The sequence below is a fragment of the Sinocyclocheilus grahami genome, unplaced genomic scaffold (assembly GCF_001515645.1).
Source record: "Sinocyclocheilus grahami isolate Dianchi unplaced genomic scaffold, SAMN03320097.WGS_v1.1 scaffold592.1, whole genome shotgun sequence".
In the NCBI taxonomy this organism is placed as follows: Eukaryota; Metazoa; Chordata; class Actinopteri; order Cypriniformes; family Cyprinidae; genus Sinocyclocheilus; species Sinocyclocheilus grahami.
The window spans coordinates 45,317-60,440 of NW_015505771.1; the positions used below are offsets into that span (position 1 = coordinate 45,317).

Genomic DNA, 15,124 nt, shown 5'->3' on the forward strand with positions numbered 1-15,124 from the left:
TTATTGTCTTCTTGCATTATTGACAAACTGTTTTTCTGTTTGACACTGTGAAGCTTGACTAACCAGCATAAACAAACTGTACCAGCATAGAGTTCATGCTGGATTTTCCAGCAGGGTGATGCTTGCTATGTGGTGATAGGTTAATTCAATTTCAATTATGCAAGTGTGAAGTGTCATTAAAAGATACAGAAACAACTGACCTTCTTTCTCAACTGCTTTATATCATCACTGCATTAAATGGCAGGATAAAATCAGAACAACAAAAAAGTGATGCACTAGTATTTTTGACTATATCTTTGCGAGTCAAACAGATGAAGTCCTATGCATTTTATTAAGGAATACAATTAAACGGGTTGTGCTAGCTCTGTAAATGTATGGGAAACTTAACTGTGAATATACAAGCTGATCTACTGTAACTATGTTTTGAAAGGAAACAAAACACTTAAAAAGCTACTGTAAGAATATGTCCTAAAAAATACGCAGTTATATCAAATATACATATGTTGAAAATATAGTGATCTGTTTAGGGTAACTCTGATTTTACCCCTTACAGCCCTCTCTCTCGTCTATTAACAGGCTATTTTCAAACATGTCCTGTAGAGAGGAGAAGCTTGGTCTGTCCTCACTGTTGAACTCCCAACACTGCATCATAATACTGTGCACCTGAAAAGAAAAGAAAAAATCCCTTACATAAGTAAATGGATAGATCAGTAAATCATTGTTTCTAACTGGAACTGCACACTGTAACTGTAACTTTTTACAATTATTTTACTTAATATTTGTTTGGTACTTTAGCTAACACATGCTTGGTGCATGAACTTGCTGTCTATGCACAATGGAACTTAATTCAATTGGTTAATGTGACCCATACAAAAACATTCATATAGAAATCTGTTTTTATTTTCACCTTCGGTGGACACTGAGATGGCATTGGTAGCCTCCAGTTATCCTTGAGAAGATTAAGAAGATGGATAGCCATGGACGAACTCTGGACATAACTTCCTATTTTCTGGATACACAACTGCATCAAAGGATTTACAACAATGCAGGTTGAACACATTACAAGATTTGGAACAACATAAATTGAGTTGACGATGACGATGTCTCTATGTGACTGTCATTCATACACTACCTCCCTGCCACTGTACTCATACAGTAGCAGCATCATTATATGGAGCTTCATTTACTCACTCTTTTGGGGTTTCGACTGATGTCGCAGTAAGAGAAGAGCTCATGTAGAACAATGCCGAAACTCCATACGTCTGACTTGTGGGAGAATTTCAATTCTGAAACGGATTCAGGTGCATACCTGAACAGGACGGGACATGAAACAATAATGTTGAAACATAACATAATAAGTAAAAAAACAAAAAACAAGCATACAACAACAGTCAGTTTAAAGACAATAAAAAATAAAGCAATGCATCTGTCAAAACTAAATCAGTCAAAGACCAGAAAAACAAGTAATTTCATTAATCTGTAATGACAACAAGGTGGTTTATTACTCTTTTACTTTCCCAGCTAACAGGGAATGTTCTCAGAACGTTCTGGCAAGTTTCTCCCCAAGTTATGAAGTGATATGGTCTTTAATAATGTTCTCAAAACAATAGCACAAAAGCATTATTTATACATCTTTCATGGAATGTTTTTAGTTAACATTTCCTTTAGTTCCGTTTTTTAAAACGTTGCTACCTGTTTCAGAATGTTCAGAGAACATTCAAAAGTAACATTCCTATAATGTTTGCAAAATGATCAAATCGAATGTTCCCTTTACATTTGCTTTTTTGAAAAGAAAGAAACCAATTGGCTGAAAACTAGGTATTGTGGGTATCATTAAAAATGACTGTAAAACAACACAAGGATTATTAAAATATAATACATTTGGTTTATGTGAAGTATTATGACTGATATTTAAATATATGTGTGACTCTCTCTCTCTCTCTTTTTTTTTTGCTAAGTTCACTCCATGTGTGTGACAAAAATAATATTATATGTTAGTTCAGTTTTGATTATGCAAGTGTCATTAAAAGATACATAACCAAGAAAAAAACATTTCTAAAACACTTTAAATCTGAACGTTTTGTGCGTTCAGAGAACATTCACAGATAACGTTTTAATTATTTTAAGGGAATGTTGGGAACAAGTAATTTCATTAATCTGTAATGACAACAAGGTGGTTTATTACTCTTTTACTTTCCCAGCTAACAGGGAATGTTCTCAGAACGTTCTGGCAAGTTTCTCCCCAAGTTATGAAGTGATATGGTCTTTAATAATGTTCTCAAAACAATAGCACAAAAGCATTATTTATACATCTTTCATGGAATGTTTTTAGTTAACATTTCCTTTAGTTCCGTTTTTTAAAACGTTGCTACCTGTTTCAGAATGTTCAGAGAACATTCAAAAGTAACATTCCTATAATGTTTGCAAAATGATCAAATCGAATGTTCCCTTTACATTTGCTTTTTTGAAAAGAAAGAAACCAATTGGCTGAAAACTAGGTATTGTGGGTATCATTAAAAATGACTGTAAAACAACACAAGGATTATTAAAATATAATACATTTGGTTTATGTGAAGTATTATGACTGATATTTAAATATATGTGTGACTCTCTCTCTCTCTCTTTTTTTTTTGCTAAGTTCACTCCATGTGTGTGACAAAAATAATATTATATGTTAGTTCAGTTTTGATTATGCAAGTGTCATTAAAAGATACATAACCAAGAAAAAAACATTTCTAAAACACTTTAAATCTGAACGTTTTGTGCGTTCAGAGAACATTTTAATTATTTTAAGGGAATGTTGGGTGATATGCACACTAATTGTGTTATCTGCCTGAACTCTCAAGAGCTTGATATAATCATTACCAGAAAATAGGGCTTTCTCCTGGCTGCGTGACACGGTAGTACTCTTTATCCACTGGGATGATCTTCGTAAGCCCAAAGTCGGCAATTTTCACCAGAGTGTCACTGGCGACTAGGATATTGCGAGCAGCTAGATCACGGTGAACATAACGCATGCTTTGCAAGTACTCCATACCCTACATAAGAATGTTACAGAGCTGTTTAGATGTGTAAGATCCACAAACAAATTCATAAACTAATCTGACCTATGATTAGAAAAAGGATTGAGTGAACCTTCTAGTTTATTCTAGTGTTTGTTTGTACCTTACAGATCTGCGAGGCAAAGAGCAACAGTCTTCGGGTGCACACATTCTGTCTGTGCTTCTCCATATATCCAATCAGACTGCCATACGGAAGATATTCCATCACCAGTTTTGTGCTGAGTCGACCTGTGAGGATAAGTAAGGATTATTGACTATCCACAGGTGTTTTTCACATATTTCAATTATGCTTTGCATTGTTTTGTATTTTAGGGTTAAAGGAATTGTCCAGGCGGGAAATTACCAGTGCCTTTTACATTTTTCTATCAACTTTTTTCTTACAGAATGCGTGATGATTGGAAATTGATTGGTAATCATTAAAAGTAGTCTGACCTGCGCTGTAGCAGATGCCCTTGTATTTGACAATATAGTCACAGTGCAGGGAGCTGATGGTCTGGATCTCTCTCTGGAAGTCTGCCATTGTGGCCTGTTTGTTTGACTGAAGTTCCTTGACAGCTACCAGATCTCCAGTGTTATCACCCCACGGATCATAACGACAAAGCTCGACACTGCCAAAGTTACCCTAAACACACACACACATGCACACAGTTAAAACCATCAGCTTTCATTTTTCTCTCAATTTCTGATTTGAAATCAACAGTTGCACCAATAATCATCACGTTTAGTTATGAAACGAGTTTGAATTATGAAGGAGCAAAGTGCATCATAATTTTAAATGAAAATTGAAATTGAAATAACTGCAACTAATGCATTAAGTGAAGAAAACATTTATAATATAATTGTAATCTACAATTGTAATGGTATTATCAGATTCTCTGTGCTTTTTTTGTTGTTGTACCTTTCCCAGGATAGAGATGCATCGCAGGTATCTCTCCTCAAAAACATCCTGCTGTTGCTTTTTGAACATGTTCGGTCTTCTACAGAAGCCATCACTCTTGGGATGTGTGCCAGTCGCATGAAGGATCTCATAATCTACAGAATGAAGTTTAGAACTGGCATGATGGCTGATCCTACGGTTCCCATATGTTTTAGGACAAATCTAGCCAAGATGTATTAATCATTTTTTAAATATAAACAGAAACATATGTTATTAAGCCATTTGACCCTCGATAAATATCAGAACTATGATTTTTTTGGTAAATAAATATTACTAAATACATTACATTATATTACATAATAATACAGAAATAAAAATAAAGCATTTATTTTAAAAAGCAAGCAAATTAATTACATAATTAATATTGTAATATATTACTTAAATGTCAAACATTAATAAAAACACTTACTAATACATTATCATGTATTAAATATATTACAATTTTACATTTTATACTTGTATATTTATATACTTGTAAATATGTAATATTGTATGAGAGATGTATACATTATATAACAAACAAATAAACTGAAAAAGTATTTGAAAATAATACATTCATAACATATATTTAATAATTTAAATGAATTACATATTTAAGTGCCATGTGAAAAAGAAAGTGATCTTCCTCAAGGGGACGCTAATTGGCCTTAAAAGCCAAGCCACATTCTTTCTTTCTTTCAAGAATGGGACCTAAACCGATCAGATTACAAACATTGGTGTCATTGTCTGAAGGGACTGGTGTACATCTGTGTGTTACCTGAAGTGATGAGGCTGTTAAGTTGGCGGATAATGCTTCGGCAGGACGGTCTGAGCTCAGGCTGGTACTGCATGCACTGAATGATCAGGTCGGCCAGCTCAGTCCACTCCAGCGCAGGCAGGTTTGAGAAGTGCTCATAAAACTGCTGCTTCTGGATTCAAAGAAGGACAGCAGCTGTTTAGTACCACAAAGTCATGGTGGAGACACATTGCCTGAGTATGTTGTGGCTTTTTATCTGGAATGTATAACAAGCTAAAGAAACTTTACATCGTAAAGAAAATTCTATATTCTATTCTAAATTCTATAATACGTGGGATGTCTGTACTTGTATGGGGTCCAGGCCCTGCAACGGAGCTTCTCCATTGTTGAAAATCTCCCACAGTGTTGACCCAAAACTCCACTTGTCACACTCTAGTTCAATCTCAAGTGTATCCAGAACCTCCGGGGCCACCCATGGGATTCTGTCTAACACCACTGGATTCACAGAAATGTGCATTTTATTGTATTATGAATAATCATGTTATAGCGTTATCCTGGGGTGCAGAACTCAATTCCCGGATGGCCGCAGACCTGCAGAATTTAGTTCCAAGCCTGCTTACATACCATGTAGTTTTCAAATAAGCCTGAAGGACTTGATTAGCTGGATCAGGTGTGTTTATTTAGGGCTGAAACTAAACTCTGCAGGGCTTGAGTTTGACACCCCTGGTGTAATATAATCCCAATTGAGAACTGAATAAAGAATCTATTATTATTCTCTCAAGTATTCTTTTAAAAATACAAATTATTCTAGAAGTCATCAGGTTAAGAGTAAAATTAGTTTTGTATTCATCTTCATTGTTTTGACATTCGATTAGGTGTTTAATATAATTACCGTCTTTGCCCAGCAAGGCCATGCTGATACCAGGGTCACTAAGTTTAATGAAGGGCGAGTTATCAGCAGAAGGGTCTCCCTCTCTGGCCAACAGCAGATTCTTTGCACAAATATTCCCATGTGCAATATTCTTCTCCTCCTGCACACAGCCAAAATAATTAAAAAAAATGATTTTTAGCTACTGCTGAACTCTATAAATAAGGGCTGGGTACAGAATTAAATCAATATGAGCTTTTAAATGAAGGATTCTTGATTCCGCAGCTTTTTGGTTAATTTGGCTCCACATAGGTTACATCCTTTCAATAATATACATAGTATGCATATATACCTTTCTACAGTACATTACCGTTCAAAAGTCAGTGAGATTTTTTTAAATTAGTATTTTCATTCAGCAAGGATTTAAATTAAATTTTAAAATCTATTAAATATCTATAGAAAACAGATATTTTAAGTTGTAATAATAATTCACAATTTACAGTTTTTACTGTATTTTTGATCAAATAAATGTAGCCTTGTTGAGCATACGAGAGAATAGTAGTATATATTGCATCTTATAGTATAGGGGCTTGTTCTCATTTGCGCCAGTATTAAATGTCTAGCTGAAACCAATAAAACAATCATTATTTTCATGTTATGGCTGTTTACCGATAATGGCCAATATAAAAAAATCTACTCATTTAATATCCAAAACAAATAAAAGAACAAAACGAAAACACTAAAACCAATAGTTGTTGTAAATTTTTTATTAATGTTGTGATTCTTAAGTGAATTTAAAATGATTGGATGACTAATCATGATGTTTGGTAATGAAAAAGCTTCTTTATTATGATAGAGACAGGGCCGTGTAAATCTTTAAAACCTTTTCTGTAATCTAACGCTATTTCTTTAAATTAACCCTAGATGAATAGAAAAGTAATCTAAAATCAACATATAGGAAGAAAAAAGTGTCAAAGATTTAATGCTCAATATTGACTTGTAAATATAAACCAATACCAATATATTAAAACATAACTGATAAAGTTCCATATTTCATAATTAGCAGCCAATTTATCATACATGAATATTTCTCACCAGGAAGTTGAGAGCACAGGCCAGTTGTTTGGCCACGTCTAATTTCCAACTGACTGACACAGACGTGCTCCTCTTTAGATACAGGTCCAGTGCACCGTGCTTCACAAACTCCTGCACCATGATGTCTGCAAGGGTCAGAGGAGGACACACTTTACTGACACGACTGTATTCACAGGCACTTTGACAGGCAACCAGCCTCACCAACGACCCTCTAGACCAACTCAGAGTTCAAGAAGATTCAAAGAGCTGAGGTCATTACACAGACTTTTAATTGCTTTCTTAGGGTTTGCCCTCTTGTGTTTAGACTTCGATAAAAGAGTGTTTCTTAAGAGTGCTTTTACAAGTGTAAAACACTTACTTTTGGATTTGTGCACACTGATGCCATATACCAGGAGAAGGTGCTTGTGGGAAATTTGACTCATCAAACTGGCCGCCTCAAAAAACGACTTGAAAACAGCAGTAAGATTGAATAATTAATCACGTTGCTCAAAAACTCTTCTTCACTTCAGTCAAAGAATGCAAAACTATTATTTACACTAGCTAATTTTTACATGTCATTATTGAAGATTTTAGTTTGCATATTAAAGGCATTTGTTAAATCTCTCATTTATTAATACTACAGTATTCTGAATCAAACAGAACATTGTCATGAATTGTCACGTAATGGGAAATGCAATATTCTCTATGCCAAAGTACCTATTTGAGGAAGCATTTTACTGGATATTGTCTTTTTATTGTAAATAAACATATTCAGCATATGTTTCACGATTGAAAACACACCTCCCAGCAGTTTTTATGATTTGCATCCAGGACCTTCAGAAGAACCTCTGTGGAGTGTGTCACTCCATCCCACTGGTCTGTCTTACTGCCTCTAGAGATATGCGTAAAGGAACCTTGACCTAAGCTTTCCCTCTGTTAGGAGATAGAAAGTTGTTTGACTTTAGTTGTTTTGAGATTAGACATATTGTTTTTAAAATTAATATTTTGACCGCTCTAAAAGCAAGCACTTTCAGTTACTTTCAGTTTAAAACGAGTGGTGACGACTTTAAAGTCAATGAAAATATACGTATAAAAATGTATAAATGTACCCAGGTGAGGTCCTCATGTTTAATCATGTGGAACTGCATGTGGCTTGGTTTGTGCCTCTGTAACATGGGGGAACTGGGCATCTCAGTCATATTGCTGTTACGAAGGATGATCATGTTTGTAAGTTCTGCAATGAAGACAAGAAATAGCACAGTAATAATAAAGAAAACATTTTTATGTTTTTTTTTTCAAAGTTCTGGACAACTGTCAGATCAGCAGTCTTCCCCATGATTGTGTAGCCTAGTGAACCAAACTGAGAGACCATTTTGAAGGCTCAGGAAACCTTTGCAGGTGTTTTGAGTTGATTAGCTGATTGGCATGTCACCATATTCTAATTTGTTGAGATAGTGAATTAGTGGGTTTTTGTTAAATGTGAGCAAAATCATCACAATTAAAAGAACCAAAGACTTAAACTACTTCAGTCTGTGTGCATTGCATTTATTTAATACACGAGTTTCACAATTTGAGTTGAATTACTGAAATAAATGAACTTTCCCATGACATTCTAATTTATTGAGATGCACCTGTATATACAAATAGTAAGAAACAGCAAAATAAAAATAAAAAACAAAGTAAAAAATTGAATAAAACAATTGAAGTTATTCTTTCCCCAAATTATAATTTTAGATTATTTATGCAATTTATTTTTATTAAATATGACATGTATAAAAAATACAAATAAAAAACCCAATGAAATACCCTTTAAATCCCAAAGAACCCTTGCTGTCTATTTCTTTATATATATAAAAGATAACCATTAAGATATAAAAAGCAAATGTTGCATAGAAATGTTCTACCTTTTGGTCTGGGGGGGCAGCACTTGCCCAGGGTGACGGGGATGTCTGACATGAGAAGCGTGCTGTGCTGATAGAAGTCTGTGAGCTGTTTTAGACTACAGAATGAGTTGTGGATCCCAGCCAGGATAAACTTCTCATTTTTCTCTATCAGACAATCCTTGTAGTCCATCCCTAGAGGAGTCTGTTGGAACAATTGGAAGTTAAGAAATATAACAATGGAGTCTAGTCATTAACAGTTCTAAAGAAAGATAATGCTCAAGTTGATTGAAAATTCACATTATAATAATACTAAGCAGTAATATATAGGAAGTAGCTCTTCATGAATCAGATTTAAACTCATTTGAAGCTTGGCGTTATGAGTCATGTGTTTTTTTTAGTAACTTCCTGTTGAAACCCAAAGGCTGGTGCTTTATACTATTTGTATGAGTCCAGCAAGACTGATACCTGTGTGCAAATAGTGAGGAAGTACTTGTCGAAGTCCTTGGGACTATGACGTAACAGGAACATCCCATTTTTGTCTCCAGCTTTCTTAAGTTTGTGCACTGCAAATTCTGACCTTTAGAAAACACACAACAAAACTGTATTTATTACATAGTCATTTCGTTTCTAATTGTACCATATGGTGAAATATGAAACTGTGTAGTACGTGATCGGGCCATGGCAGTAATTATGTATGTCCTCCAGCAAGCTTGGTGGGGCCACTTCTGCACAGAAATAGTGAGTCGAATCTGTAGTCAATCTAAAATATCCATCAACCAGAGATACAAAGGAAAGAGCTTCAGTTAGGGTGTGGAACTCAGCCTCCTATTGGTGAAAAGAGAAACAGAATACACGATTTAAAATTAACTGCTATATAACGTAGAATTCAACAACAAAAAATATTTTCATAATATCAAACCTTGGTTAATCAAAATGGCAAATGAGTCACTACCACTGTTGTGGAGAAGTTTACTTCCTTTTCTAATGGGTTTATGTGTTAATACTCAGTACTCAAAAAAAAAAAGTTGTTATATATATATGCAAACGCCACTACCATGTGCTGGTCGTCCTGGCGTGTAAGAGTGACCACCCTTCCTTCCAGGGGCATCTGCTCTTGAGAAAGACGCTTAATACTAATGTCGGTGATCTGGGGGAAGTCACAAAACGTCTGCCATTCCTGTGAACGTATACCAGAAGGAGCTCAGTAAATAACAGAGAGCAAATCTTCTGTACATAGACTGCCATTTAAAAGTTTAGGGTCAGTAAGTTTTTAATGTTTTTGAAATAAGTCTCTTATCCTCACCATGGCTCTATTTAGTTGATCAAAAATAAAGTGAAAACAGTAATATTGTTCAATATTATCACAATTTAAAATAACTGTTTTCTGTTTTAATATATTTAATAATGTATTTCTGTGATGGCAAAGCTGAATTTTCATCAGCCATAACTCCAGTCTTCAGTGTCGCATGATCCTTTAAATCATTCTAATATGCTGATTTGCTGCTCAAGGAGTATTTTCTATTATTATCAATGCTGAAAACAGCTGTGCTGCTTAGTATTAATATGTGGAAACCATGATATATTTTCTTCAGGATTATTATTAGTAATAGACCGTTCAAAGTTCAAAAGAACAGCATTAATTTGACATATAAAAACAAATCTTTCGTAACACTATAATTGTCTTTAGTGATACTTTTGATCAATTTAATGCGTACTTGCTGAATAAAAGTATTAATTTATTTAATAAAAAAAAAACTATTTGCCCAGACCCCAAACTTTTCAAAAGCGTTTTTATATCACTCTGACAAAGTTAAAAGCATCCAAATTTGCTTAAATTATCAAGACCGCTAAGAAATTGAACCTCTCATATCTTTTTAATTACAATAACTTTTATTAACTTTTATCTTTTCTATTAAAACGCTTGTGAAATGTATATAATTACATATAACAGATAGTTCCGGTTAATTACCGTAGTTGGCCACAAGTGACTGCATTACTAAGTGAATATATTTACTGATTCATTCTTTGTGAGTGAATCAATTAATCATTTTCACTCAACCGATTCGTTCAAAAACCCTGATTCATTCAGCAACGGCCTACTGTCTTTCTCAGCAACGCGCATAGGTTCGTAATGCTGTGGCTGCGTTTTGGAACTATTTTCTTTGGCGGAGCAAAAATAAACAAAGGCAACACTGAGTCGAAAATGTAATTGACTCAAAATTAACTTCTTGTTTACTGAACTTTTGTATAAAGTTCTACCTGGCTCTCTTTGGTCTGTATCTGAATCCCTCCCTCTCCAGACACTCGCACGGCTTTGACCCTTTGCTGCTCGCTCTGCTCTAACCATCCAGACTGATGCAAAGTGAAGCTTTCTGAACCATAATTCGGCTCCAACACACTCAGCTCCATCAGGTACTTCAGCTTCAGGCTGCGTTCACCAGCTGAGCATTTGCCAAGCTTCTTTAGGAAACGCTTCAGCGTTTTTCGAATTTGATATCGCGCTAGGCGGCTCATACGCTGTATATCTTGTCTGTGGGTCTCTGGGAGGCAGGACTTGTAGCTGGAATGAGATTTTTTGCGGTGGTTAATGCAGCTTGAACATTGAAATGTTATGTTGAATGTACAGAAAAGCTCTGTATAGCTCTATCCATCCACTTAGATGAGACTTTCTCAGTTTCTCATGTTACCTTGTTGTATTGCAGATCTCACCAAGGCTCTGGTTTCTCTCTTTGGCCATACGCCACAGATCCAGCATTGCCATTCCCAAACATTCCTGCTGCAAACTCAAAGCAGGTGAAATCCCGCCACGTCCAGACACAAAATCACTGCGGGACTGAAACAGGAAGACTGTGCAGTCAGATGGGAAGGTAAATGATCCTGAACACTTGAGTCAGCATTTTTATGACACATTTTTTGAATTATTTGAATCATACCAATAGTTTACTGTACATCATCAGGACAGAGGCACATAAACCTGGGTGTTTATTTTACAGTCACACATGGCTTTCAAAATAACATTCAACTGCCTCTTGGGAGGGCGATGGCAGATTACTGTGCTATACCTGAGCAAAAAGATAGTCTATGACGCAGTAGTCCAGCACAGCACAGATTCGTCCTCTGCTGAGGCTAAAGCGGTACGATGCTTTGGACCCTGGACCAAACCAGCTTGAGAAGAAAAACCTTAAACACACAGAGAAAAGCTTTACAATTACAAAAAAACTGTAAATTTGCATGTTTATCTCTTAAAGCACACCTTTTACTTTCTTACTATTTAATTTGTCACTAGCAATTATTTTAGTATTATTTGAATACTATTACAGTATTTATTAATATTTTCAGTTAGCTTTTGTTTTCAGTGTTCATTTTCATTTTAGAAATGATCTTATTTCAGCTTTATTTCAGTTACCAAAAATGAATTTTAATAGTTTTTTAGTTAACAATAACAATGCAATGGCCAGCAATGCATATCAGTGCATCACAGAAGAATTCTATAATTTTAGTAATTTTACAATGAAAATATTCTGTTATTGTGCATCCTATTTTTCACATAAAGTGTTATATAACTTATTTTTTTTAAACGATTTTTCTTTTTTTTCTTTACACATTATGTATCATATTTATCTTCTCTATGCTTTTCACTGACACTGTTGTCTTATAGTACACTAAAGTACACTAACTTTTGAAAAAACGTTATTAAGGCAAACATTTTTGTTTGTGATGGAAATGACACCACACTTGATATAAACACTGATATAAATAATTATTAAATATTGAAATTTCAGATTAGTGTCACTTTACTCACTTTAGTTTAAAAATGTAAAGTTTATGATAATTTCACTTTTTAATCATCATTGTTTTAAAAACATAATATGATCAATTTACTTTAAGACTGAAGTCTGGGTCAAGGACGAGGTTAAAACTAAATCTTTACATAACAGGCATTTGCAAATTAACTGAAAATGAATGACATGAATAGTAAAGAAAGAAACTCAAATATTCAGTAAGAATAAGCTATTTATAAATAAAATATATGATTATTACAGCTGTTTTACCTCACTCTGTAGTGAACTTTGACGTTCTCCTCGCTCTTAAACACATGAGTTGGTGGATACCAGTATGAAAGGTCCTCTGATCCCAAAGCGAACAGGTTGTGGAACACAGGGCGAATTCCTAAAAATATAAATATTCCATTCAGGTTGTTCTAAGGTTGGTGCACAACCCTTTTAAATGTATTTAATTAAAAGACAAAACATATGAGCAGATTTTTGTTTAAACTGTAATTTCTATGCTTTAGACATCATCTAAAAGATAGACCTCAACCTTATAAAAGTTATCATCAACACAATTGTAATGCTTGTTGCACCTTTTAAAAAAAAGCTTTATAGATATTGAAAGTGAAATAAGATAAAACCGTGGGAAAAAAAAGTATACACTTGAGTAACAGACATCTTTAATGTTTAGATTATGTTGTGTGTGACAGTGTGTTAGTGTCTCACCGCTGGCTTTGGCAGCAAGCACACACACGCTCTCCGCTGTGATGTGTCCGGTGGGGATAGTGAAGGTGGTCTCTGAATTTAAGCTGGGGCTGAAGTACAGGTGCACCTGCAGGGCAGAGTCATAGCTGGACTTCTGACTGCCAGCCCTTTCACTCTTCATCAAGGGCACCTCTTCCTCTTCACTCATGATCTTCTCACCGAAGTAATCTTCTGATTGGATGGAAAGGACTATAGATAATTTCATCTCAGCAGATGCAGGTGTTCATTGACCGTTCTTTCTTTCCAAAATAATGCATGTAACTCAAAATAGGATGTAATTAAAATTAGTCAAATGGTTCTTTCTGATAAAAAGCTAATTATTTTGATGTTAGAAGCTATTGTAAAGTTTTAAATGAACTCTGATGTTCTGTTTGGGGCTTTATAAAAAACCCTTTCAACATTTACATAAACATCATTAAGGTATTTGGTTGACTTTTGCTAAACTTATGACTGATTATTAATAAAATGTCCACTTTATCACACATCCTAAATAAGAATAAAAACAAAAATGTTACATTTCTTCTCAGAGGCCCCGGTTATAAAAAAAACTGACCTTAAGCAGAAGCAATATTTCTATTTTAGACACCATTCCAATTTTAGAAAAAGTGTATGCACTTTGGGATTCAACAGAGGGTGTCATTTAAATAGTCAAATGAGCTTTAATTAAGTCAAAAGTGAATTTGAATAATTTATTTAGCAATTATTATTTTTATTTTTAGACATAGATCATTTGGGTCTCAGAGACCCCAAACATAAATACAGCAAACTTGATCTCAAAAGAATTTGAAGGCTACTGCAAGCAATAGACAAAGCAGAAGGCAGTAGCATTGTACTGTAAAGCAGTGGATTATTGTTAACACCAGTTCTTGGAACTGTGGTGGTCATATGCTTGATTGAAGTGAGCTCATCCTTCTCATGTTGACGAGCTGTACTTTCCGTAACAAACTAAATCAAGGGTGTTTTCCCTAGATTTCCAATATTAAGCCATTAACAGTAAAGAATTTGATATACATAAAGTATTTTAAATTAAAAGGCTAGTTTACACACGTTTAATTTGGTTTCGATAATGTCATTGGCTGTTAGATATTGTAGTGGAACATCCTATTACAGAAATACATCTGATTATATTCCAATAATACAATAATACGAGTACAAACAAGCAGACAAACATGAAACATACAACGCCTCAGTCACAAAATGTATATTCGAAGTCACATTACTTCCATTGGCCTGTTCTCTGAAATGGCAGCTACGAGATATTTTTCATTTTACGCTTCTAATAAAGACAACTGAGAGGTGTTACCTGAAGTTATTTAAGAAGAAACATTAATGATTTGTTCATGTTGATGTGAAGAGCTGCGTAAATTTCACTCAGGTTTCGCTGTTGTGAGACTCTGGTGGGAGGGATCAAATGAGACTCATTTCCGGCAAGAGGCAAACCACAAAGGCACATCATTTCCAGACTACTTTAGCAAGATCGACGCCACTTGATGTTTCTTTACTGGTCGGCCTCATCTGGCATCTTGGTTTCTAGACCGGTGACCAGGCCATAAACTGAACACAAAGCCACCTCTGCATATTATGAAGTGCAAGCATTGTGTATTTATAAGTGTGTGAGAGAGAGAGGGGGAGGGTGTTTGCTGGAGCTGCTGGGTTTGTTGCTTTCTTTACGTGGGAAGAGCGAAACTGTGGTTTCCTCTTTCTCTGCTAGTGAGCAGCGGGTTTGTTATTTCCGCCTGCAGAGCACAACTGAGTAGGTTTTCTTCCGTTTGGCCTGATACAACCAAGTGCCATTTGAAACTTTCATGTAAAATTATTATGTGCACCTGATAGTAGTGTTGACATTTCAGTTTATTGTGAACGTGACAGGGACACGCGATCATTCTACAGCTTATTATGCGATACAGGTATAAAATGATACAAATATTCAAAATATGCTTGAATTGCACAGCCATTGGTTCAAAACGAAAACACTGAAAAAAATTCATTTTGATTCTGGTGTCTTTTGGGTTTTTTAGGACTTCTGACA

General features: G+C 34.9%; 1 protein-coding gene across 2 annotated transcripts; it reads right to left on the reverse strand.

Annotated features, from left to right (window-relative positions):
* Positions 1–201: 201 nt before the first annotated feature.
* Positions 202–14,652, reverse strand: LOC107557194 (tyrosine-protein kinase JAK2-like). 2 transcript variants are annotated; one of them, XM_016240517.1, is made up of 24 exons: positions 14,399–14,652; positions 13,057–13,263; positions 12,613–12,730; positions 11,623–11,740; positions 11,248–11,393; positions 10,820–11,120; positions 9,615–9,737; positions 9,228–9,385; positions 9,026–9,137; positions 8,582–8,762; positions 7,787–7,911; positions 7,479–7,610; positions 7,057–7,144; positions 6,699–6,823; positions 5,628–5,766; positions 5,082–5,230; positions 4,757–4,907; positions 3,961–4,094; positions 3,495–3,684; positions 3,166–3,290; positions 2,866–3,038; positions 1,192–1,309; positions 908–1,021; positions 202–663 (listed from the first exon to the last, which is right to left on the reverse strand). In XM_016240517.1, the coding sequence occupies exons 2-24, from the start codon at positions 13,241–13,243 to the stop codon at positions 541–543; spliced, it is 3,330 nt and encodes a 1,109-aa protein (XP_016096003.1). In that variant the 5' UTR covers positions 13,244–13,263; positions 14,399–14,652; the 3' UTR covers positions 202–540. The 2 variants fall into 2 exon arrangements, with proteins under 2 accessions (XP_016096003.1, XP_016096002.1); XM_016240516.1 differs by having other exon boundaries at positions 13,057–13,266.
* Positions 14,653–15,124: the final 472 nt, after the last annotated feature.